This window comes from Calypte anna, chromosome 26 (genome assembly GCF_003957555.1).
Source record: "Calypte anna isolate BGI_N300 chromosome 26, bCalAnn1_v1.p, whole genome shotgun sequence".
Taxonomy (NCBI): Eukaryota; Metazoa; Chordata; class Aves; order Apodiformes; family Trochilidae; genus Calypte; species Calypte anna.
The window spans coordinates 634,371-660,863 of record NC_044271.1 but is presented as its reverse complement, the minus strand read 5'-3'; the positions used below and the strand labels follow the sequence as shown (position 1 = coordinate 660,863).

The following is a 26,493-nucleotide window of genomic DNA, read 5'->3' as shown; positions in this document are numbered from 1 at the left end:
GCCTCCCGGGACTACAGCTCCCAGCGTGCTCCGCGCGGCGCGCAGATTCCTTGCGCGGATGAACTACATTTCCCGGCGTGCCTCGCTGCGGAGGTCCGCCCGGCCTCCTCCCCCTTTGCCCCGCGGCGCCTCAATAAAGGTTCCGCGTCGCACGCAGCGAGGTTTGCTGAGGCGCTGCCCCTGAGGAGGAAGGCGGCGGCGGGGGTAGGGGAGGCGGGAGGGGGGGGGAGGGGGGGAGGCGAGGATAAACACGGCCTCCGGGAGCGCGCCGTTCCCTCCGTGAGAGCGGAGAGGCCGGGAAGAGGCAGCCTGGCAGGGTCCGAGTGTCCCCCGTGGTGGGGAGGGGATAGCGGAACGGACCCGGAGGACATGGAGGGCGAGGGGGCCCCTGCGTGGCGGGGCCCGGGCGGGGGTTTGGTCCGCGAACTGTGCCGCTCCTTCGGGCACTACAACCGGCACCTGGCTCGGCTGCAACACAACCTGCGGGAGACCAAGAAGTTCTTCCGCGACGTTAAGTACTCCCAGGGCCACCTCTTCGCTTCTGCCGCAGCCGGGGAAGGCCTCCCCGCCGCCACCGGAGATGGGGACCCCCGGGACGGGCCCTGCCCCGGCGGTGAGAGAAGGACGGGGAGAGAGGGGAGGGGGGGGGGACATCGGGCAGGGCCTGGGGAGGCGTCTGGAGGGGGAATGGGGATAAACTGGGGGGGTCTGTGGGATGGGGAGGGGGCCTGAGGGGTGGGAGGTGGGGTGTGAAGGGTAGAGGTGGGGAGGGGGGTGTGGGGTGGGGGCATGGGCTGGGGGTGCATGGGGAGAACTGGAGGCTGTGGGGTGAATGAGCTGGCCCAGGGACATGGGTCAGCTCTCCTCAGCTTCCAAACCCCCACCCATGGGGGTTTGGGGGGGCTTGGAAGCTGCAGCCTTGAGGAGAGAGAGGGGGGCTTGTGGGGTTGGGGTTTTGAGGGTTGGTTGGTCAGCTTGGTTCTCATCTGGGACTGTTGACAAACACTGCTGGTGTTGGGAGCCCTCCTGCCACGTGCGGGATGGTGCCTGTCCATAAGACTGTCTTGTGAGAGGGGCTGAGCGTGACATTAAATATATATAAAGATCTTTATTCATTTCCAAATGGTTCATGACTCATCTCCCTTGGCTACTTGTCCAAGATGCTTGTCCATGCCTGTCTGACTCTCACAATTCTGATTTGGGAATTGCAGTGGTGTGGAGCTCTGCTGTCAGCCTGGGTCAGACAAACAGAGTTCCCCATAGAATCCTAGAATTGGCTGGGTTGGAAGGGACCTCAGAGCTCATCAAGTCCAACCCTTGATCCACTCCCCCCGTGGTTCCCAGCCCATGGCACTGAGTGCCACATCCAGGCTCTTTGGAAAGATCTCCAGACACGGAGAATCCACTACTTCCCTGGGCAGCCCATTCCAATGCCTGATCACCCTCTCCAGAAAGAAATTCTTTCGAATCTCCAACCTAAACCTCCCCTGGCACAACTTGAGACCCTGCCCTCTTGTCTTGCTGAGAGTTGCCTGGGAAAAGAGCCCAACCCCCCCCTGGCTCCAACCTCCTTTCAGGGAGTTGGAGAGAGTGATGAGGTCTCCCCTGAGCCTCCTCTTCTCCAGCCTCAACACCCCCAGCTCCCTCAGCCCTTCCTCACAGGGTCTGTGCTCGAATAAACTCTCAGATTAGCAGTGAACAGCTTTGTTAAAACATGGAATCCCTGTTTGTTCCCAGATCTCTGTGAATCCCAAGACTCTCTGGTTTCACTCCTTTTCCCTGGGTCTCAGTGCTGGTTGAATGGCAGCACCCCACTGGAGCTGCTCTTTAATTACTTCTTGTAAAAGCTTGCAAATCAAATAGTTCTTTGTCAGAATTCTCCTAGGAGGGCTTTGTTGGATGCATCATGAATTAAATAGCCCTGACCTGGGATCCAGATTTTACCAAATACCTCTTGTTTCTGAGAGCACTTGGAACCTCCTTTTCTTGAAAAAAATCCCAACCTTGACCCAGTTTGACTTTCCTGGGGAATGTGTTACCAACTGGTCCTTAAGTAGCAGGGCTTCAAGGAGAGGCTGAGTTCATGCAAAGAGTAATGACAGTGGAGGCTCTGGGTTGGGGATTTCAGGCTGCAGAAGTTGTCTAACACTTACTCTTCCCAAAAATAAAACTTTAATCAGTAGTTTGCAAACTGGTGATGTGTTCCAGGTAGGGCTTGGGCCAAGTTATTAAAGCTGCTCCCCCTCAGGAGGTGGGAAGTGATGGTGGGGAATGTGGGGAGAGGGAAGGGAGAAGGTGAGGAGCAGGACTTGTTAAAATAATGGAGATTGGCAGTTTTCTTACATGAGTCAGCTGCAAAATAACTGCAAACCAATTATTATTGTTTTTTTGAAGATAGGGAAAGACACAAGTCTTTGCCTGAAACCCTTCATATTGCTTCTTACCTTTGTGCCTGAATAATCATCCCAGGACAGAGCTTCCTTGTTCTGTAAGATTTGGAGTTGTGTTGTACATCCCCAGTGCTCTCTGAAACTCAGTTTCTGATAATAAATCTTTTTTTTTTTTTTTTCCCCTGCCTAATTTGGGGCATGATTTTAAGTGTCAGAGGGTTTAAGCAGCACAGTTCTTGATGACTTCAGAAGCATTTTTTTTTTTCCTAGCAGTGTCAAAGTGAGAGGAAACTGACCCTGACCCAACAGTTGTGAGTGAATGCAAAGGTTTTGTGAAATAAAAAAAGGAACTGGGAAGTGAAATGGACAAGGCTCTAACTGCCTGTGGTTGAAGTGGAAAAATAAACTCTGAAAGTACATCAAGGTGTCTTGGAAACCAAACAAAACGTGAAGAGCTTTGCTTTTGAGACACCTGGGGAGTTGGAAGGGTGACAACTGACAGAGGTAACAAGTGACACAGCAAACTAAAGCACCAGGTGAGGTCCTCTGGTCAGAATTAGAGCCAAGGATCTGCTGAGCTGAGCAGCAGCCCCTGGGGTGACCCCTTGGGTGAGCTGGGTCAGTCCTGGGTGGGGATTGAAGGAGCAAATGTGTGTTTGCTTTTACATCCCTCCCTCCTCTGCTAATGAGGCAATGTTCATCAGGAAAGGATTGGCATTAACCAAGTGTTCCCTCTCTGTACCAGGACTTGCTCCTCGTTGGAAGAGAAGTAAAAAACTCAAGGCAAAAAACCCCCAAAATTGCCTTTCATTATGAGGGGAGAAGTCTTGTTGGCTGTGTCTGCATTTCTGAAGCATTCACCAAGATCCTGTCTGTTCCTCAGGTCTGTTTTGTCAGGAACAGACTTTTAAGAATGATTTGTGCTGGCAGAGTCCTGTAGCTTTAGGATGCACAGGTCTGACAGCTTTTTATTCTTGGTGCTGGTGGGTTTTGCACTGACTTTCTGTAAAAAGCAAAGTATTAATTAGGGACTTGGTAGCAGATTTTACAAAAATACATAAAGATACAGTGAAAATAAACCCAGCAACTCTGCTTTCTACTATTTGTGGTTGTTTTCTGCTGTGCTTGAAGTCAGTTGAACTCTTTGACCTAGGAACTGAAAGGTTTTGGTTATTTCTTTTGCCTTATTTATTGCTTTAAACTGAGCTCTCCCTCTTCACAGGTCTCCAGAGGTTTGGTCAGTTTGATCCTGAGGAGTTTGTGCTGGGGAGGAGAGGGGGTAGAGCTTGGTAGCCTGAAAATTCCACCTGTAAATGCATTTTGTAGTGGGTGAATGTGTTGAGCAGGAGGTTTGGAAGTTTCCATCTTGCTGCTTTGTTGGCCCTGGGGATGTATCCTGGTTAAAATGTGACTACTGCTGGGATCCTCAAAAGGTTGGGGCTCCCATTGTGCTCTTAGGAATGTCAACAGGAGAAGATGGGGTTTTAAGAGCAGATAATGTGTGCAGAGGTGGTTGGGAGGCTCCTGGTGAAATAATAGGAACTTTTAAGAAGCTTGGAGTGATGCAGAAGGTGAAGGTTGGGGCTGCACCTCAAGGAGCTGCTCCTGGTGGTCTCTGGATCAGCATTCCTGGAGTTCCCACTAAAAACCTGGTGGATGGAGCTGCCAAAGCACTGCACCTCATCTCCAGCCCCCCAGGAGTGTAAGAATTTCTGTGAAAGGTTTCAGTCTGAGGAGCAGGAGGCTCTGGCCTGGCTTCCACACTGGATTCCTGCATGGATTCTGTTTTCCATGGCTGGAAAGGCAAGTGAGGCTGGGAGTGTGGTTGGCTTTCCTTGGAGAGGGGGCTGAGTAAGTGCTTCAGGGCTTTATAGATTCTGTAAATACAACCTAAGCTGCCTCTGCCAAGTGTTTGAGTGAGTTTGGGGCTGAGTCTTGGTGAGAGGGATCCTTGTTCTTGGACAGACTTCCTTTTCATCCCCAGGAACTGCACGGGATGCATGTGCTGGAGGACTCCCCTACAGCCATTTGTTTTGAAGTCTTTATCACATGTTTCCAGCTAACAGGAGATGTGGACACAGGATCTGGCAGCAGCTGAAACCTTGGGCAAAAGGTTTGCCACAACCAGGAGCTGCTCCCAGAGATCTGGGAATGTTGCTGCATCTCTTCAGGATCTAAAGCTGCTTTTTTTTTTTTAACTTTGGGGTACCAGGGGAGGTCAATATTCCTCCCAACTGGAATTCTTCATCTTCAGCTCAGTGGCATCACTTAATAAGTACTTTAGGAGTGTTTTGACCTGTGTTTTATTCTGCTGGAAATATTTAGCTCCTTTCTGCAACGCAGGAAATTGGCTGGGAGCAATAAATGCTGATCACAGGGAGGCTCTGTGTGTGTGAAAAGATGAAAGGTGGTTTAAAGCTGTAGTATTTATCCTTTCCATGTTTCAGTATTGCAGCTGAGCTGCTGTATTTTAATGGCTTTGTGCTGGAATTAAGAACCCATCAATACAGAGGCCACCCAGGGTGAGGAGAGGGTACAATCTGCTGCTTTTCTTTTCCAAAGGCTGTCCCAAAAAGGTTTCATTCCAATGCCTTCTGAATTCCTTTTTTTTTTTTGTGCTTTTGGGGAGCTGAAGAGTGAGCCTGAATTCCAGTTGCTGTTTCAATAGATGTAACTAGATCAAAGAAATTCTTTCTCTTGTAGATGAAGGCTTAAATGTGCTATTTGTGGGGTTTTGCTGATTTTCATCTTTTATAAGTGGCTGGCCAGCTCCTGCCCTTCAGTCACTTGATGTGGTCACTCTGCTCTGGCTGTGGATCTTGAATTCAGGCTTGTTTAAGGAACAGTTACAGAGAGTCACACTTCAAGAAGTGATGTCTCCCTTGACCTTTTCTGCACTGCTGGTTTTTGGGTGTGTGTCTGGGGCTGTGTGGGGCAGAGAGGGGCTTGGTGGGGCACAGAGAGGGGCTTCACTTTGGGATGTGTGGGATGGAAGGACTCCTGATGGAATCATCTCCTCCAGCAGCCCTTTTTCCCAGCTGCAGATCTGCAGGAAAGATAAAATCTTAGGCAAGATGCTAAAGAAGCTTTAAAAGTAGGTCTGAGACACAACCAACTGATTTTTATTCTGGGATGTGATCAGAATGAGGACTAGAAAAGCTGTTGTCTGTTATCTGGGGTTTGTTTAGTAGTGTAGAGGAATATCTTGGCAAATGAGTATCTTGTTTTCTTGGTGCTTGAGATGCTGAAGCAATTTTGGGTGCCAGAATATGACTCATTAGAAGAATTTTAATAGCCCTGGTGAAACAGGGCCTTCCCCTGCAAAGTCTCTGCTGCTGCTCCTTCTCTGCTCTGTTGTGTTTGAGTCTCCAAAGTGGCATTCCTGTCAGTTTGCCTGGGATCAGGGCAATCCTGCTGGCTTGGAGCTTCCAGATTTGGCAGTTCTCTTGGAGACTTCATTTGCCATTTCATTCTTGGGTGCCTTCAGATCCAGAGCTGGGACCATGGGCTTGTGGTGGGCACACTCCCTGGGTTTTACTCCCAGGGATTGGGCTGAAATGCAGCAGATGGGACTTTGTTTGGATCCATTTTTTTTTCCACTACCAGAATTCTGGGGTTGCTATGCATAAGGTAACACAAAGCTGCTTTACACTTCAGCTTAGATGACTGAGCGTGGGGAAAAAAAAGCTGTATTTAGGTCCTGGGAATGAATACAGAAGCTAAATTCAGTACAGGGACTGAATTAATGTAGTAAGGCAAGAGCAAGGAGTTGCAGCATCATGGACTAAGAATCCAAAGGGCTTGGTTAGTGGGATGGTACAACTGATGCTTCAGCTGGAAGATGGATAAGGAGAGGGATTCCAAGGAGTCCTGCTGAGATGCAAAAGATGGAGATGCTGAGGAATTTCCCCTTGTATCTTAAACGTTGCTCTTAATAAGAATATCTGGCAAGCTCTGCCTTTGCACTTCAACTCTCCAGGTTAGTAGGGGTGTGTGCACTTAGTGCTATCACAGGACTTGTTTCTTCCTGTGTTTTAGAGTGGAACCTTCTGCCTGCTAGCAAGGATTGTCAGCACTTGGGCTCATCTCTGACAGTTCTTTAGCTGCTGTCATTGCTTTTCCATCGTGGGGAACTCCTGGCTGAGGCTTTCAGTTCTGCTACCATGTCTCAGCAACCTTGTTCTTGTCATCTCCTTCGTGCAGAGAAGCAGTTTTGCAAGAATGCCTTTCCGTGAGGCTAGAGAGGAGGTTTGGCTGCTTTCATGTCAGTGATCCTGGACTTGGGTCAGCATGGTGGGACAGTGATACCCTTGGGATTTGGTAGATGCAAAGGGTTTGACGTTTTACAGGGTGTGGGTGGAACCATCACTGAGTTCATGGTTGTTTGAATTTTGGTGATGTGTGACAGGAACATTCTGTACAGCCAAACCATCCAAACTGGGGAAGGGTTCCCCTTAGTGACCCACTGGAGCTCTGGAGCAAGGTGAAAACACTGTTCCACCCCAAAATGAGCCCTCTGCTTGTTTCAAGCTTGACAACTGACTTGTACTGGCTACTGTTAGGCTTCCCCTAACCTGCTGGAGAGAGCTCAGAGTAAAACCACTTCCCAGTGAAAAAGGGGGGGAAACAGCAGGAAATTGTCCTCCTGGCTGTGTGAGAATCAGCCTCCTGTGGACGGTGCAGGAGAAATGCTGATCTGCTGACACCAGTTTCAAGATACCCAAGCAAATTCTTGGTGCTCTGTGGGTTTCTTGAGGGGGCTGGGGGAGGCAGCACTGTCTGAACTTTTGCCTTCAGCTGGCTTAGAGAGATGGGAGACTCAGTTTTCAGCCATCCTGATCCCATCAGCCAACCTCCTCTCATGCTCTCTCTCCTCGATTCTAGGGCAGAATTTCATTTCCTTCCCTCTCCATGAGGAAGAGCATCTCCAGAGGACTGTGAGCTGGCACCCTTGCCTTCTGATTCTTGGCCAGAACTGTAATGCCAAATGCCAGTTACTCAACCTCCTGCTGGGGGAGAAGCTGCTCCCCACCCCCCCACTCAGGAAGGAGGAAAACTGCAAGAGGCGCCGGATCCGACTGACCCACGGGACCCAAACCCGGCTCAGCCTGGCCCTGCCTGAGCAGTATGAACTGGTCCATATGATGGCAGCACACAGAGGGCACTGGGACACCATCCCAGAGGAGGATTTAGAAATTCATGGGGACAGTGAAGATCCTGCTCACCAGATAGCAGAGCTGGAGGTGATGCTGCCATACTCACTGTTAAAGGTAATGAAGTGTTCCTCTTCCCTTCTCAGTGAGCTCTTAAGCTGGGTAAGATCTAATAAAGCTCATGGTCTCAACTGTCAAGCAGAGAATCATTTTTTTTTTAATTAAAGAGGAGCTGGAAGCCTGGTGTTTGATGTTAATTGGACATCACTGCCTGTGCTTGTGTGTTTTTGACTCTTAGTGTTATCATTCCTCTGTGATGTTTCCAGCCATCTCAGAAGCCAAGCTTACTCACATGTAACTCCAGGTGACTTGTAAAATTTTACTCCAGACTCACTCAGAGTTAGCTTTGCTGTCTGATAGTACCTAGAAACTGGGGGACAAGGGTTTGTACTTTTATCTTTGTCCTGAAGGGCTTGTTGTCAAAAAAAAAAAAAGTTTTAATTTCGACATCTGATGAAATGACTTCATTTGAGAGGGTGGCTCTTTACATTCCTGTGGTGTCAGTGAATTGAAGGTGTTGAGAACAAGGTGGGAGTCTGTTGTCAGTGCTGCCTCTGACATTGGATCTCACTTGGTGACTTTCCTTTCACTTGTCCATGCAAGATGTTCCTGTCCTGTGGGTGTTGTGGTTCAGTGCTTAGCAAATACCCTTTAAGGTTGTATTTCATTGCTTTTTTAGCTTCCATGAGTTTTCATTGCATTTCAGATCTTATGTCAAGCCTTTGTTATTGCAGTGTGCTTCTGGAACATTCTGTTGAATATTTGGAATAGATTCTTAAATAGAAATTGCTTAAGTGCAGAGAATGGAATCTGTTGTGCCAGGAGTATGAACTCCAGAGCTGAACAGTAAAACTGCAAGCTAGCTTTTTATGGACAGAATGAATCAGGACATGATTGTAAATGGGTAGAAAATGAAGACCCACTTTGAAATAAGTTCTACAAACCTAGGGTGGAGCTAAACTGAAGCCTGTCCTGATGCAGTCAGCAGGCAGTGCAGTGTGGTGGTGCCTTTGGCCTCCAGCATCCTCTGAAAGAGAACAGAAGAGCTGTGTTTGAATCTACTCTGTGAGTTCTTTCCCAAAGAGCAGCAGATCAGCTGCTGGTGCAGCAAAGTGAATGCCTGTTCTAGATCCTCTGTAAAATCCTGCCTTGCTATGGAGTATTTAGCTTTACATTTCTTTTCCTGACCTGTTTTAGTGTCGTTTTTTCAGGGCCAGTTTAGACACACTGTAGTTTACAACCCTGTTGCAGATTTCTCATGTGAGTGACAAAGATCTCTGTCTGCCTTTGGTTCTATTTAGAATGCTGAGATGCAAACAGCTCCTCAGATTAATTGGAAAAGGGTTGGTGAAACAAGCAGCTCTTCCAATAGGAGAGGGAGGGTGAATCACAACCTCAAACTGAGTCTGAGGGTTCCTTACATGAATCCAAGGGGCTCAAAAAAGCACAACATATTTTTTTAAGGCTGATAGGAGAAGAAAATGCATGTTAGCAGGTAATTGTGCCAAGGATTGCTTCCTGTTGAATCCCAGGAGGCTGACCTCCTGAGGAGACCTCTGCCTTTTCCCACCCTCCTCCCTAATGGGGCTTTTCCAGCTCTGCAGCATTCACCAAGACAGTTTTTCAAGTAAAAATGTGCCAGTCAAGGGCTCTGCTTCTGTAACCAGTGGAACATCTGTCTGGAGCAGGAATGGATGAGGTTTTTTGGGTACTATCCAGACTTGTATGCAGAGCTACTCTGAAGGAACTTCTGCTTTTTCTTCACTCATGAAACAAAAGTATGATACTGATATCAACTGCATGGTAGTGTGATATTTCAGTGCAGATCTTAAGGATTTGGATTTCCCCAGAAACCAAATACTTTGGTGGAGCTCAGCACCTTTTGGGCATCAACCTGAATTTTGCCCCCCTAAATTCCCTGTATTCTCATCTGTTTGGTTTTTTTTCTCCCAACACCACAGCAGTGCTGTGTTTCATAACATCACATTCAGGATATTTAAACACCATACAAGTGCTTGAAGACATCTGCAGGTCCTTCTTGTGGACTTGAAAGGAGATGAGAATTTCACTTGTGGATTTCTGTTGGAAATCCCACCCATTCCCAGCTTGGGGACACTTAAATACCAACAGCAAAGGAGCTGCCAGTGACTTCAGGACCTGGGGATTATTGTGCAGCTTTCCAGGCCTGAGACTTAATAGCAGGAGCTGGCACCTGGGTGACATGCTACTGGTTTGTGTGGCATTTAATGCTGAATCATGCTTCTTCCTGCAGCCACTTGTTTGCTAAATCCACACTCATTAGTCATTAAGTCAGTAAAGAAAGATGAATTATTTGTAGGTAACAGTATCTTAATGTTAACTAAAATACTTCTCTTGTTTTCACTTGAAGAGAAATTCAGTTCAAGTGTAGAATACACCTTTTTTTATTTTTTTTTTAATACTTCTAGTGGAACACTGAGTTGTTTTTCTTTAGGCTGGGACTATGCTTGCTTTTCTGTCTTACTGAAGAATGTCTTAATCACAACTTGCTTCCCAGAAAAGGGGGTGAGGAAGAAAGAGCCAACAATTTCATTTGCATGATTCAGCTTCTGTGAGAACACTACCTTGTGCTAATAGGTATGTGAATGTAGTTATTTTTAAACCTAAAATATCAGGGAAGGAAAAAACTTGGTCAAAGCTGCTCTGTTCCTTTGGGATCACTCTGCACAGGAATGTATCTGGGTCATGGGGAGTAATCCATCCATCCAGACTGATTATTAGATTTATAGTGGGAGGAAGCAGTTGGCTCTTTCCCTAGATCTTATCAGTTGTGCCTGGAAGCCAAAATGGACTTTTCTGAAGTATTGGTTTTCTTTTGGATGGCACAGCTGGGTTGGGAGGAGGAGGGGTGGCTGAAAGTTTCCTTTTTTTTCTGCCTTTGTTTCACTTGGTGCTTCATGCATCTTTAAATCTTGGGTTGCAAGCTTTAGCCAGGGCTTGTAGGGAAAGGCAAAGTCTCAGCTGCTCTGACAAAACTGAGAAATGAATGAAGAAGTAGAAGATGGTTCTGTGAGCTCCAGTAGAAGAATTCAATTAGTTTGGGTTCACTGTGGTGTTTCTTCAGGTCCTGTTGCTGTGATTCAGGTCATAGAATTCTGAGTTGTTACACATAGCAAAGAATGTGGTTAACTACCTATTAGGAGGTTATTTTAATGAACATCCTGCTCAGAACTTGGAAGAACTTGCCTTGCTCTCCTCTTTAAGAGCATTGTAATGTGTATGGTTGTGGTGTTAGTACAGAAAGCTGAAAAGCTTTCACGTGGTTGAGATGGTTGAGAAACCAGCAGTTTCCTTGGGGTTCTCCTGCCATGTAGCAGGGCAGAAGATACTGAAATTGCCAACACCATGAAATTATTCTTTTCCCCATATAAAACCTACTCTGTTTCTGGTTTTGCTCTTTTAGTGGTGCATCTTCCCCAGGGGAAGAGGTGATGAGCAGCAAAAGATCATTGCTTCTCAGGCTGTCCCCTGAGTTTTACACCTCCCAGGCTTGCTTGGGCTGACTCTTCCAGCAAAGGTAAAACAAAACAAAATTCCCTGATGGAAGTGGGTTCAGAGTCATTGCACAAAATCAAATCAATTACATTCTCTAAAAGACAGCAGTGTTTGCTGGAGACCAGAGCTGTAGTTGTTTTCTTACCTGGGATTCTCTGTAGATCAGAGATATGGAAGCTCTAACTTGGATCCCCATGGAAAGAGAACAGAGTGGCAAGACTTCAAAAAACCAGGGGGAGTGTGTTTAAAAAAAAAAAATAAAGTTAAATAGAATCTATGTATGTACCTCAGGCTGGGAGGGAGGCAATGAAATTAGAAATAATTTGTGCAGTAGCTGTCAGACTTCAGTGATTCACAGACTGTGCTTGGAAGGCAGAGGATTCAGATTGGTTTAGGCTGACCTGGTCCTTCAGTCATGATCTGCTTGATAAGAATTTGGGTAAAAATCTGACTAAATTGGGTTAGCTTTTCAGCACCTCAGTTAACTAAGCAAACAGTGATTAAACTGCCCAAAGCTTGGCAAAATAGGACAAGGTCCTCTTGGGATGTAGCAAACCAATTCATTTTAACTGATCTTAAAATGAAGAGCATTTTCTGTTGACTTAGTGAAATGGTGCAGTGCAGTGTTCCCTGAATGCACTGAGAGAGGCTCCACTTCTCCACTTGTCTTACTGGAGATCAAGACCTACTTGATCCTCAATTTTATTTTTTTTTTCCAGGCTATGGGATGCAGTGAGTGTCCTGGCATTGCAAGTCTGAATCCATAGCTGAGTGTGTGGTGTGTCTGCATGGGATTCTTCCAACTCTCTTTTTGGCTTTGCTGCTGACAGCACCTCTGCAGCATTTTAAAGTGGAGGAGCTGCAATTCTTGACATTTGCCTACCTGCTGTTTAGATTAAGTGGGAGGCTTTGATATTTAAAAAAGGGCCTTTTAGGTAAGGAAACTATGAATGAAGTTACTTGACAGCAGCTTCATGCTTGCAGCTCTGTCAGAAGTGTTTGTGGTGTGACCTTGCAAGAACCAGCTGAAGAATTTTAGGAATCCAGCCTGAGTCATGGGTGTTCCCCATATAGGAATATCCCTAATAGTGTGGGGAGCTGCCCAGAGAGGGCTTAAACTTCTGTAGGACATTATAAAAAAAATAAAGAAAAAAGAGGGAGGGAAGAAATGTTGCTAATGCTCTGTGGAAACAGCAGGACCAGTTGCTGTGTTGGGTTGTCTGTGTGGTTTTCTCCTTGTCTCCTGGAGACAGCACTGACTTCCTCCTTTGTTTCCAGCCTGAGCCACCCCTCCTGGTGGCATTTGCAGGGCTGTCCCTTCCCTCCTGGCCAGCAGACAGGTCTGGGTGCAGGAAACCTCAGCTGGGAGACCTGGCCAACTATCAGATTTTTCTGGTGGAGAAAAATATCTGAGTATTCTTAATTATTGCATCCTGTTACGGGTTGGGAAGGTGGCACTGCAGTTATCTCTTCAGTTCAAAGCTTTTGATGTTTCCTTATTTTAGTAGAGTGATAGGAGAAATTCTAGCAGTGTTCTCACATATCCAAAAGTGCTTCTTGTGTCCCCTCTCTTGGAAGGGAAGGAAACAGGCTCCTTGGTAGTAGGGTTGGCAAAAGCAATGTCAGGAGGAACATGAGACCAAAGGAGTGAAATTCTCTGCAGTAAGAAAACAGATAAATAAAATATACATCTTAGGTTTGGGTTGGATTTGAAGAAAGTTGTAACTCAGCTTGTCACATCCATCTGTTCCTCCTTGTCTGTCCTTTGGCTCTGAACTCTCTGGACTTGGTTATTGTGCTGGCAGCAGTGGGTAGTGCAGTCCCTGCTGCTGCTGGAAGCCACACTGAGACCTGAGAGCTCCAGTGTCACCTCAGAGAGCTGCAGATCTGGTAAACATCAGTGGGAGAAGTTGTTGCAGAGTGGCTCAGTGTTTGGTTTTGCACTTTGGGACTCAATTACAGAGCTTTTTGGGACATCTATCACTTGGTAAAAGGATCTGTACCAACCTGTTGTGTTTTGTTCTTTTTTTTTTTTCCGACTTCCTTACTTGCTAGGAAGTGGATGTTGTGGTAGCACCATGCCGTGGGTCCCAGTCTGCTGAAGCCACCCTAAGGGAGTATGTGAACCAAGTCCTGCCTGTTGTCATCTTTGCCATCAGTGAGGCTGAGCTTTCCTCCTCAGACGAGGACGAACTGCGTGAAATCAAAGAGAAATTCTCCTTGCCCATTTTCTTCTTCAAAGTGCCAGAGGCTGGGGTCGAGCTGATCTCTCCTAAAAAAACTGAGCATGAAAAGTCTTCTCTTTACAGCCAGCTGATGGACCTGGAGTATCTGAGCAGCAACCACTGCAGCTGTGGGGGACCTGGTCCCAACGCTGATGCCCAGAGCATGCTGGTGGAGCAGCTGGAGAAGCTCCGTCTCCTGAGCACTTTTTCCAGGCAGGTTCTTCAGAAGCACCTGGTGGCAGCAGCTACCAGCTTGAATGAAGTGCACTGCCACTGCCTGAACATCTTCATCAACCAGGCCTTTGACATGCAGAGGGACCTCCAGATCACCCCCAAAAGGTTGGAGTACACCCGCAAGAAGGAGAATGAGCTCTACGAGTCTCTGATGAACATCGCCAACCGCAAGCAAGAGGAGATGAAGGACATGATCGTGGAGACTCTGAGCAATATGAAAGAGGAGCTCTTGGAGGATGCTGCTAATATGGAATTCAAAGGTAATTCAGAGAGGGAAATGGAGATGAAGAGGTTAGAGGCTTGGGAGGAGAGTGGTGGGGTGATATTTATCTGCTGAATGGCAGCCGAGACAAGAAAAATCAGAAGAGATTTTTCTGAATACACAAAGGATTTTTCTGCAGCACCTCCTGGGTAAAAAGCACTCTCCTTAAAGAAAGGCCTTGGTTTCTTGTAAATCAGACCTTCCCCCCCCAGAGCTCACTGGGGTTTTAGGGTATTTTGCTTCTCTGCTTTAATTCCCTAATCTGCTGAAGAAGATCATTTTCTCAGCTTTGCCTCAATGGTTGTGTTGAGACTTGGGAGTAAATCTTTCCTAAGGAAAAAAGCTGTTGGAGTTTTAGCAGTGAGGTCTTGCTTTGTACTTTCTGCTTGAGCTCTTTGAGCAAGGTTTGCATAAGACTTTTGGGTAGAGAGCCTCCAAAAATGAAATCCTTCTAGGCAGGTAAGATTTTCCTTTTTTTTTTTAAATAAAAACAAAGCAAAACAAAAACCAGCACAACATATTGTGCTCCTGGGGCTTGTGCTTGGCACTTAGCATGTGTTTTTGGGAAATGTGAGAACTTCCAGGAGCACCTGGGCTGGAAGCCATCCAGACTGGCATGTAAACTGCAATGGGTGAGAGGCCATCCAAATTCTGGCTGCAGGAATATGTGATCTGTCATAAACATCAAAGTGAAGATTTGGAGGCTGATAGTCCACAGCTCTTTCTTCCTCTGCTTGCCAAGCTGAGGTTTATTGGAACAATCATTTCTGTTCTAAGGAAGAAATGCAGTTTGCTGGGCTGATAGGGAATGATTTTTTTCTTTTGAGTAAGTTCAGGAGTAATTCTAGGCTATTGGTTTAAAATAAATTACTTTTTTAGTGAATTAAGTGCTCATCCGAGGCATCAGAGAAGCTAAAACTTTAAATAAGTTCAGACAAACAAAGTTACTTCCTCCCAGTTTCGAACTGGAGTGTTATCTCCTGGGACAAAGAGGAGAAATGATGGATTATATTCAATTCCACAGGTTAGGATCTGCATCTTTTTGCTTCTGTGGGTGGGAAATGGATAAGATCTTTCCTGTTTCTTGCAGTGCTTTGTAGTGCTCATGTAAAATGTACCCAAAGACCTTGTTTTATTTGCAACATTAACCTATTTGCATGCAGTGAAAAATCTTAACAAACTAGTATGTGCTACTGCTATAATGAGTTTGCTTATCCTACCTGTTTAGAGCTGCTATGGCTCCACTTACCAGGACAAATATATAATAATAATAATTCCTGTCTTCTGTCTGTCCCACTCTTTAAAGAGATGGAGCTGTGTAGTGCCAGACTTCAGGAATTTATGTGCAGGAGTATGTTTAGGGGCACCACAACACCTCTAGTAACTATGTGTATGTGTTGATTTGCATAACAAATATCACTTGGAGTGTAGCATCTTGTTGGCTCTCAGGATTTGAAGTAATATCCTCCAAGAAGGAAGGTGTTATTTTCAGGAGCTAATGCCATCTGCTGATCCCTGGATTCATTTTGAAGTAGGCTGGGTTGGTGGTGGTGGCCAAAATCTGGTGACAAGATTTTCAGCTCCTGGTAGTAATGGAACAGTGCTCAGAGTGGTTGTGTTGCTTTCTTTAAAAATACCAAGTAGTGATCAGCCTGGTTCAAGATACCAGGAAAAAAAAAAAAGAAACCATGGAACTGGTGTGGCTCTTACATTGCTTTCTTAACTTTCAGCATCCAGCTCTGATGGATTGCAGCAGAATTTCCTGATCTGTGCTACTTGATGCTTCTGCCCTTTAATTTTTGAGATGATAGTTGAGTTGTCCTCACTGTCCTGCTGTAGTAGCTGCAGGATGCTTGTGTGGAGTCTATCAGGTGATAGAGCTGAGTAATCTGTGAATTTGGATGCCAGCAGATGGAAGCAAACAGAATACTTTCTACCTTTGTCAGCTGTGATGTTTGGAGGAGCCAGAGGTGCATTCTTGGAGCTGCTCTGGTGCTTTAGGACTTTGTTACTGAGTACTGAAATCACTCAGGATCTGCAGGAATGGATCTGGGACCTCTGTGAAACTGATCTTGTAGCACTGGACACACATACTGGCAAAAATTTAAGATTTGATCCTATGCAGGAGTCAATACTTGTGTTCTTCTGCTGGTCATGAGGTTTTTTGGTGTGGGGTTTTTTTGTGCTTGGGCTGTTTGCTCCTTTGCAGAACACTGGGAGTGTGTGTTGAATACCCAAGAGGCCTCTTCATTTTTTTTTATTTATCTGCAGATATCATCATTCCAGAAAATGGGGAACCTGTAAGCTCCAAGGACATCAAATGTTGTATTAAGCAAATTCAGGAACTGATTATTTCTCGATTAAACCAAGCAGTTGCCAATAAGTTAATTAGCTCAGTGGACTATCTGCGAGAGAGCTTTGTAGGGACTCTGGAGAGGTGCCTGAAGAGCCTGGAGGAGTCCTGGGAAGTTTCAGTACATCCTGCAAGGACTCTGGAGAAGTCAAAGGATGCTTCTGTACACATCACAAGCAATTATCTGAAACAGGTATGGTGGCTTAAATGGCTGTCTGGAGTGTTCTTAATAATTATCTTTATCCAGATCCAGAAGGGTGGGAGGAGACTGAGATGCTCACTGAAATTACAGGAACACAGCTCTGGAGTCTGTGTGGCTCTGGTGGCATTAAGGGAGGTGCTAAAACTGGGAAAGAGTCCCTTAAAGGCCTAGTTACTCACTTTTCCTAAAATCTGCATTTGTTCATCAAATTACAGCCTAGAAATACCCGTGAGCTTAATGCCATAAATGCACTGAACCAAGGGGACCATGGGCTGTGCCATGTTGTGTCCTTTGTTTTCATATTCCTAAAAAAAATGTGTCAAGTTTCACAAACTTCATAGCTTGCAGAGTTCCTATATTTTCATTTTCCCCTGACTCTCCAGATACTAAATGCAGCCTATCATGTTGAAGTCACTTTCCACTCTGGCTCCACAGTAACCAGGATGCTCTGGGAACAGATCAAACAGGTATGGGCATCTTTCTCATTTATTTCTAGATCTTGTGTACTGAAATGTTTTGGAGCAAAGAATAATGGGAATACTCCCAGCTGCTCTCTACGTTTTGACTTCATGTGTATTGGAAAGCTGTTGCTTCTCCACTCAGCCCTGAGGCTGGGTGTATAGTTTGTTCCTGGGGATGCCAATATTTAATTTAAAGCAAATACCTCTTCAGTGTTTTCTTTCTGTTCTGAAGCAGCAAAGGAATGATGATTTCTGCACCTCTTTGGGTTGCTGGTAGTTCATTTGGGTTTGAGGGTTTCTAATGAGGTTTGTTTTGCAGTGTATCTTGATTCAGATCAGTTCACTCTTCTCCCTCCAGAGCAGATTTCTTTAGGTCTTTGTTTTATTTTTCTGCCTGGTAAAGCATTCATCTTTCTGAGGTTCCTCCTCTGAGCTGTTGATGACTTTCCTACCTTCTCCTTCTTGAGCTGCCTTGTATGGATGAGTGAAAGAGTAAGGAATTTTCCCAAATATGTGCAGACTGAATGGTCACAAACCTTCAAACCCCTCCTTCAGTCAGGGAGAAGGATCCAGAGTGGGTGTTCAGCAGATGGATTTCTGTGGCCTCTAATAAAAGGTGGGGCAGGGCACTTCAATCACCTCTCAGTTTGAGGGATGTGGTGCCTGCCAGCACCTTGGATTTCTAGCCCTTGACAGCAAGTCCATCCATCAAAAAGCAGCTGAGGAACATCTCTCTGGGTTGCTGCTTTTGGGGGCTGCTTTTCAGCCTAGAAGCTGCACCCCAAGAGTGGTTTCCCACGTGGTGGCTGTCTGTCTGTCTGTCTGTCTAGCTGTGGGTGTTGTTGGTCAGATGTGAAAGGGTGGTTGGCTTGTGGGAGTGATCAGAGCAACTATTCAGAAGAATCAGATCTCTTGTAGAGTGTGTGTGTGTACAACAATCTTGGGATCAACACCTCACAGGCACTGGAAGGAAATTATTTAGCCCAATTCTACATGCAGACGACTCGTGCGTTATTACAAGGTATCTGAACAGTCTGAATAAATTGAACTTTTGCTTTATTTTTTTGGCACTGGTGCCTTAATTCTGTTTCCTCTTTGACTAGATAATCCAGCGGATTACCTGGGTCAGCCCCCCTGCCATCACCAGTGACTGGAAGAGGAAGGTTGCTCAGGATGCTATCGAGAGCCTCAGCGCCTCCAAATTAGCCAAGAGCATTTGCAGCCAATTCAGAACCAGGCTCAACAGTTCCCATGAGGCTTTTGCAGCTTCTCTGCGACAGGTGAGGGTGTGGAGCTGTTCACAAGGTGGTCTTGGAAATTGCCACTTAAGGAAGGAGGATTTTTAATTGCAGTGACAGCTAAAGGTGGAGTTAATGCTGCTGGTCTGTAGGTAGAGGTGGCAAAGCTGATGCGAGGGCACTGATCCCGTTTTTAAACGAGGTGTACTTTAAGCAGGAGCTCTACTCAGTTGGGCAAAAGACCCTCAACCTGCTTGCACCAGGCCTTCAAACCAGGCAGGATTAATGTGTATATGTGCTATCTCTTGTAGTTAGAAGATGGCCATTCTGGCAGGCTGGAGAAGACAGAAGACCTGTGGCTGAAGGTGCGGAAGGATCACGCTCCTCGCCTAGCACGGCTCTCCCTGGAGAGCAGATCCCTCCAGGATGTGCTGTTGCATGGTGAGCCTCATGCTTCATGTACTCCCTGTTAATTCTGCTCCCTCCTCCTGAAGCAATCAGTGGGTGTAAAGGAGTAGGAGGGGTGTTTTGCTTTTCACTCAGCTGCTTCAGGGAGCCTCCATCTGACACCTACTAAGTGCACTACTGAGTACCTTGAGTTGTGCAGTCCATGAAGAGCTCTGGGCTGCCAGCCTGAGAGTGGAGTGTTAAAGATATATGTATATAAAAAGATAAAATGAATATAAAGATACAAGAGAGATGTGCTAATGTCTGACTAAATGCCTGTTGTGCCTTACAGGCAAACCAAAGCTGGGCCGTGAGCTGGGCCGAGGACAGTATGGTGTGGTCTATCTGTGTGACAGCTGGGGAGGGCATTTCCCATGTGCACTGAAATCTGTTGTTCCTCCAGATGAGAAGCACTGGAATGACCTTGCACTGGAGTTTCACTATATGAGGTGTGTGTTAATGGGTCTCCTTAACTTCACTGCTGCAAACAAATGCTCTTTCTGTTTATGTTGGGCAGAGCAGAGGCAAGGGGAGCTTGCCAGGGGGACTGCAAAAATATAACAGGCACAGAATGGCAAGCAGAGATGCTGCTGCTTGTCCTAATCTGATTCTCTGGTGTCTGTCCTCTTCAAATGCTTCCCGTTTTGCAGAGTAAATTAAAATTAATAGATTATGCTAGCAGACAGTTCTTCTCCCCTGATTTTTTGTGTTGAATCATCCCTCCTTCCCCCATCTGTCCTTGTCCTCTCTGAATTCTCAAAAGAAAATGATGGGTCTGCACTGCAGTAAACAGTTGATTTTCAGTGAACAGCTGCAGGCAGGTGCTGCAGTACAGACAGCTGAAATCATACAGTATTTCTTTGGTTCTGTAACCTCTGCAGCCTCTCTGGTGTTGAATTGGATCAGACAGCTCCAGGCTGTTCTGCCCCTCAGAACTGGGTCCTGCTGGCAGTTCTCTCTGTATAGCACCCAGTACACATCTGTCTTAATAGTGTACTAAAGCTGTCGAGCATTTTTTCTTTAGGAGGTGAGGCTTGGCCTGGGGTGGAGGGAAGGATATAAAACCCAACTCTCTCCTTGCTGAACTTTCCCCAGGTCTCTGCAGACACACGAGAGGCTCGTCCACCTCCATGGGTCTGTGATAGATTATGGCTATGGAGGAGGCTCCAGCATTGCTGTCTTACTCATCATGGAACGATTGCACAGAGACCTCTACACAGGACTAAAGGTAACCACAGTCCATGGCTGCTTCTCTATATCCATTTTTTATAGATACCTTTCCAAAAAAATCCAGATTTAAAGATATTTTGTCCAACCAAGCTGGAATCTCTCTGGTTTTGGTGGGTTTGGCAAATCAGGGTGAGCAAATGTAAGGGTTTGAAGGATTGTAAGGATTTTGAAGTCTGTTTGTTTGCTCTTCAGGCTGGGCTAGAGTTAGAAACACGACTGCAGATTGCCCTGGATGTAGTGGAAGGGATCCGTTATCTTCACAGCCAGGGACTGGTGCACAGGGACATCAAACTGAAAAATGTCTTGGTAAGGAAAACTTTTGTGTCTGGCTCATCCTGAAGTCTTATGAGGCCCTTTCAGTGGGAGGGAAAAGCATAATGGAAGGGGAGTAATAAAGGAGTAATACCTTTCTTCATGTGGAGGTTTTAATTTGTGGTATTGTTAGCCACAACTAGCCTTGCAGTGAGGTTTCCCTGACTCCTTTTCAGGCAGAAAGCCTGGGGGAAAAGGAGCAGAGGAGTGACTTCCTTTGATGGTAGAGAGCTTGAGCTACTCGTGGGGCTTCCAGTTCAGTTCTATTAAACCCCAACCACACCCTCTGTCTAGAAAACAAGCAAAGACATGTCTTGTTCTTCATCTTAATTAGGTAAATGGCAGAGAGCAGCCAAGTCATTAGTTAAGTAGCTTGCTTAAGAAGAAATGCCCAACCCTTCAAACCCAACCAGAGTGTAAAGCCTTAACATTGAAATGCAATCCTAAAACTGAGAAGTGTGGCTATCAGCTCCCTCTGTGTGAATTCTTCTGCAGCTTGACAAAAAGAATCGAGCTAAAATCACTGATTTGGGGTTCTGCAAACCAGAAGCCATGATGTCTGGCAGCATTGTGGGCACACCCATTCATATGGCTCCTGAGCTCTTCACAGGTATGCTTCTTGATTCAATCCACTGCTGTCACTGCCTTGAGTTTTGGTGCCCATGACTTTGAATATCTCAGCTTGCTTAGGAGGAGAAAAGAATTAAAATAAATCAAACTCCCTGCTTACAATACATAGGATGTGGTTTGATTTTCTGTCACTCTTCAATCTCTGATTACTTGAAAGAAAGCTGTGGGATTGATAAGCTTTGAAGTCATTAGGACTCCTGCAATTAGAAAGTTAAAATATTAGTTATTAGGAAGCTGGAAATATTTGGCTTTCATATGCAAATACTTGAGGGAGGATCCCCTGCTTTTTGGACAGACACCAAGTGAGGAACTTCCAAGCTGTTACTCTCAAATTTTCTGTGTTGTGCTTCTAGCAGGTGTGCTCTGGTTTGGTTTTTTTTTTTCCCCAGAGAAAGCATCTTTTGGCAAGGAAGTTTTAGTTTTAATTTGAGGAAGCAGAACACAAGTTAGTTCTCAGCCTGCTCAGTTTCCAGTGATGGAGATTGTTTGCCCTGCTGATCAAATGTATTTTTGTCACAGGAAAATATGATAACTCAGTGGATGTTTATGCATTTGGCATTCTGTTCTGGTACATTTGTTCGGGACATGTGAAGTTACCAGAGGCTTTTGAGAGATGTGCAAGCAAAGATCACCTTTGGAACAATGTGAGAAAAGGTAGAAATGGCTTGTTTTGAACTGTTTATTGGTTGATACTTTATTTCTGCTGGAGTAAAACTTGAAGAGATGAGGAAATCCATTTTTCCCTTCTAACTGAAAGGTAAAAATAGAAGTTGCATTGCTTTGTTGACAGCCTAAAGAGTAACATTTATCCAGTTAAACTTGGACACACTCTACTGAAAATCTAATTACAGTTGGCAGGGATAGCAAAAGGCTGCCAGTTAACCACCTCCTTCCTAGCACCCTGCTTAAAACCCTGCAAAGTGCTACAAACACCCATGATGTAAACCAGAGCCATGATCCCTTAAAGAATGTTTAATCCCTTGGAATTTCTGGAGGCTGTGCATTCAAGTGCTGAATACACAGCCTGCTGGAGAAGGTGGCACTGATGGGGAGGGTGTTGAAGAAAGCACACTGAGAGTTTTCCCTGAAATATAAATTTACTTTTATTCCTGTGGGTGTTTAGTACCATGTGGAGTGGCTGAATCCTCTGTAATGTGGTATCAGGATGGTTTCTACTTTGTGTCTTTGGTTCCTGTCCATGTTTTCTCTCCCTTTTTCACGTGAAAAAGGTGAACTTGGGTGAGTGAGTGGTGTATTTGGTGCTAAGGCTGCCCTCACTGCTTCCTCCCAAAGGCACCCTTAGGAGTGGATGTGAGGGTGCCTCTTTTTACAGAGGGGGATGCTCACTGTGCTCCCAAGGAGCTGTAAGAGAAGGGTCTGGTGAAACTGAACATATCTGCCATCCTCTGAAAGGGGTCTGTGTGATCTGAGTGATGCCCAAGATGCTCCCAAAGATGTCTCAGGAGCACTGCTGACATGTAAGCCCCTGCTGAGAGCATTGGACCCCAGACAGCTCACTCCAGCCTGCACCACTGCAGTAAGCATCAACTTTCCTCCCAGATTTGGGGTGCCCTGATGTTAACCAGACCCCTCTCCCTTCTCCAGGAGTCCGCCCAGAGCGTCTTCCAGTGTTTGATGAGGAATGCTGGCAGCTGATGGAAGCTTGCTGGGATGGAGACTCCTCCCAGCGCCCTCTCCTGGGGATCGTTCAACCTATGCTGCAGGGGATCATGGACAGGCTCTGCAAGTCCAGCTCTGAGCACCCGAGTAAAGGTTTGGATGACTCGACTTGAAAAGGAAGCCCAGAAGAGGTTTTTTTTTTTTAAGTGTGAGAGAATTCTGAACCCCTGACTCTGCAGATGGCTTCTTCAGATGTGGCTCTTTGTGGCTAACATGAGTGGGACAGGTAAATAGCAACCAGAAGATTGCTCATGGAGGTGAGACCTTGGGGACATTCCAGCTAGAATTACAGCCAGAAAGATCTCCTCCAGTACACCCCACTGATGCTAGTTACCCAGCTGCAGCTTTTCTTATGGAGTTGTGCAACTAAGAGAAAAATCCACAGTCTTGAACTGAAAGGGATTTTTTTTTTTTCCTTTTTTGCCAATCCCACAGAAATACCAAGCCAAGGAAAGCATCTTGTGTGTTCCAGGTGTAGTGTCTGTGTTGCTAGAGGCTGATTGTCACAGTCTTGACTCAGTAAAGTCAAAGCTCTTCCTGTTAACTGATGGTCCCTGGTGGCTTTTAGTCCCCAAAACCCTTATCCCAGGCACCCAGTGATTGGCACCCATTCCAGCACAGTGGGAGAGGAGAGAAAGCAGAGGCTTTAGGCTAGAAAAGTGTTCAGGAGCTGAGAGCATCTCTGCACGAGCTTCTTGTAACACTCAAAATGTTTACATTGACAGGAGCAAAGCTTCCATGTTTTACCTGTGGGGGTTTATCTGCTGTGCCACTGCAGTGCAAATACCCCAAGTTATAAGCTATTTATCCCTTGTATCCCCAGCAGCTCTTAATTCTGTAAACAAGCTCTTTCTTTCTGGTAATTCTGCTTTATAATTGTTGTCAATGTCTGAAGAAACCTGAGCTTTTTCTTTTTTACAGTCTTCTGGTAAGATGGAAGACTGTTCAGAGGTTACATATTGTAATACCAGAACACAAAAGTCATTACAGCTAATGACTGTCCCTGGGGAAAGTGCCAGTTCATTTTAATTAACTACTGTTTTTCAGATTAGTTGTAAAGGCAATGACAGTTTTAAATGGGGCTAGCTATGACAGACATGTTTTTTAAAATTAAGGTTTCTTCAGCTTTTTTTTGTTTTTTTTTAAAGTCACATGCTTGGTGAGAGCATACTGGAGGGAAAACAGGTCATTCATTCTTCTTCAGTAGCTTCTTCTGTTGTGGCTGAGTCTTCATCTGCTCAGTTCTCTCTGGGATCTCTCATTTAGCTGTGTTGAAAAGAGTTAAAATGGGGAAGGAATCCTTTGCAAGGAAGGTTTTAGGCTTGGGGAGGTCCTGCTGCCCTTTCCAGGAGGGCTGCCTCTCAAAACAATATCCTTACCCCTTGCCTTTTGCATTTCTGGAGCAAGATTGGTTGAGATTCCTGAACAAACCTGCTGGGGGGTGGAGGCTGAAATAAAAAAAAAAAAAATTAAAAAAAAAAAGCACCTTGTTTTACTACATGAGGAAATAACTGAGTTGGGAAGAAGTTCTCCCTGGGTTTACTGTTCCTCCCAGCTGCAGGAACAGCACACCCTGGCTCTGGTTCCCAGGAAAAGCCAGGAATGTGGCATCTGGAATCACTGCACCTTTTTACTGGGATTTATTGGCTCAAATTACAACTGATAGTCTGCCTGTTAAACAGCTTGAACAAAGGAAAGGGATACATAACCCTGCAGTATTAGTTTAGTTTAAATCTTCTTTTCTTTGTGCAATAAACAGAATTAATGCTTTTTTATATATATATTATATAAAAAAAATAGGTTTGTTTGGGGGTTTTTTTTTTTTTTTTTTTTTTTTTTTACTTAACCTGCACGTGTGGGCATTTTCCTGGCATTATCAGTGTGGTTCTGTACAGGTCCAGCCCTGTATAGGTTCTGTAGAGGTCCAGCAGCCCAGAACCCCAGCTGCAGAAGAAGAAATTCCTTCTCCAAAGTAGAATCCTTGGGCATTTCCCTGCCCCTGCTCCCTCATGCCAATGACACTAACAGTATTAACTCTGTTCTGCTCTACGTGGTGGTTTGTAGGAACTTTATTTAAACCTAGGAGAGTCCAGGTCAGTCTCTGGCAATGAGTAGAAGTAGCTTGTGTAAATAAGAAATGTATGAATAAAAACTTTAAAATCTCTGTATATGCAATTCCAGAAATGTTCCTGTAGAGCTTTTTCCTCCAGACACTTTATCTGATGCCTTTTTATTGTTGTTTGTAACTGCTTTGATGTCTTCTTTCCATTTGATTGCTCTCTCTGCATGTTCAGCATTGTAGATCTGCAGGTTTTCCAGTGCTTCTCTGCATCCCCCCTCCCCATTGGGTATAAAATCTGCCTGACTGAACTTGTTCTGAGCTATTTCATGCACCCTCTTTATCTTTAAAAATAGTTTCTCTCCCCCCCCTACCCCGTGAGGATTAGGAATTCAAGGTGAAAAGAATTACTTTATTAAGATTCCCCAGCCTGTACAGTGAATTATCACCTCTGAGCAGTGAGGCTGAGCTGAGCAGCCACCTCCTCTCCTGCCTGACCAGTCTGCCTCTGTTTCCTCCATCTCCTGAAGGTGTTTGTTAGAGCATTTTTTAATATTCTGTAGTAAAAAGGGGGCTTAGAAGTTGTACCCCCTGTAACCAGGTCTTCTGCTACCCATGGGCACAACCCAGCACCTCCTATTGCAGGAGTGTGATTATCACCACTTAAAACCAGTTCAGTTCTGGGAGGAGGGGACCCCCCAGTTTCCTCCAGGAAAAAAAAAATTGGGCATTGAGGGATTTTGGGGAGAAAAACCTTTGTTTGCAGAAGTCACTGCTGGGAGGTTTTCACCTCTGCTGGGTCCCTGCCAGCTTCAAGCAGAACCTGAGAGGTGCCAGGAGGTTGTTTTTGCTCTGAGTCCCCAGCCCCTGGGAGCCTTTCCCTTCACCCTGCACTGGGGAGGGGGAGCAGAGCACAAGGCACTGCCCAGGGTGAGCTCTGCAGGGCAGGGACAGCCTCAGGGGACCAGGGTAGAGAAATCTGCCAGGGAAAAACCAGAGCCCTTAATGCAGAGATTAACCCTCCCCCTGAACACTTCGTTTGGGGACTGAAAAGCAGCTGTGGTGTTACAGAATCCCAGAATCAGTTGGGTTGGAAAGAACCTCTGGGATCATCAAATCCACCCCTTGATCCACTCCCCCGGGGTTCCCACTCAGGCTCTGCTTAAAAACCTCCAGGGATGGAGGAGAATCATAGGATCATGGAATTGGCTGGGTTGGAAGGGAGCTCAGAGCTCATCAAGTCCAACCCTTGATCCACTCCCCCCGTGGTTCCCAGCCCATGGCACTCAGTGCCACATCCAGGCTCTTTGGAAAGATCTCCAGACACGGAGAATCCACTACTTCCCTGGGCAGCCCATTCCAATGCCTGATCACCCTCTCCAGAAAGAAATTCTTTCTCATCTCCAACCTAAACCTCCCCTGGCACAACTTGAGACCCTGCCCTCTTGTCTTGCTGAGAGTTGCCTGGGAAAAGAGCCCAACCCCCCCCTGGCTCCAACCTCCTTTCAGGGAGTTGCAGAGAGTGATGAGGTCTCCCCTGAGCCTCCTCTTCTCCAGCCTCAACACCCCCAGCTCCCTCAGCCCTTCCTCCCAGGGTTTATGTCCGAATCCCCTCAGCCCCGTTCCCCTCCCCGGTTCTGATCCAGCTCTGAGCTCTGCGGGGCTGCCTGAGCTCCCCGCACCCCTCTCTCCCTACACCCTTCATTTTAGCTCAAATGAAGCCACACGAATAATTCCTTTTCCCCTGCCGAGCAGCCCTGCCCTGGGCCCAGCACAGCGGCCCCGAACCCGCCTCAAACCCCCTCGGGACCAGAACCGAACCCTCCCCGCCCGCCCCCGCAGCGGCCCAGCCCCGCAGCCCGCTACAGGCAACACCCCGAGCTGCTCCCAGACAGCGCAACAACCGGAAACCTTACATTTGATGATTTTTCCTTACTTTTTGTACCCGAACCCGCGCAGTACCGATCCCCCCCCTCCCCTCCTGGCCCGGTCCGGTCCGGCCCGCACTCAACCGCTCTGCCCG

The 26,493-nt window shown here is 46.2% G+C and overlaps 1 protein-coding gene across 2 annotated transcripts; it reads left to right on the top strand.

The window, feature by feature from the left end:
* Nucleotides 1–188: 188 nt before the first annotated feature.
* On the top strand, nucleotides 189–24,781 carry DSTYK (dual serine/threonine and tyrosine protein kinase). Of its 2 annotated transcripts, none has more exons than XM_030465553.1 (13): nucleotides 189–613; nucleotides 7,275–7,660; nucleotides 13,193–13,856; nucleotides 16,130–16,404; nucleotides 16,797–16,880; nucleotides 17,978–18,154; nucleotides 18,424–18,553; nucleotides 18,852–19,008; nucleotides 19,655–19,787; nucleotides 19,982–20,095; nucleotides 20,597–20,711; nucleotides 21,251–21,385; nucleotides 22,337–24,781. In XM_030465553.1, exons 1-13 carry the CDS (start codon nucleotides 370–372, stop codon nucleotides 22,522–22,524), a joined length of 2,802 nt encoding a protein of 933 aa, XP_030321413.1. In that variant the 5' UTR covers nucleotides 189–369; the 3' UTR covers nucleotides 22,525–24,781. The 2 variants fall into 2 exon arrangements, with proteins under 2 accessions (XP_030321413.1, XP_030321414.1); XM_030465554.1 differs by having other exon boundaries at nucleotides 267–613; nucleotides 18,963–19,008.
* Nucleotides 24,782–26,493: the final 1,712 nt, after the last annotated feature.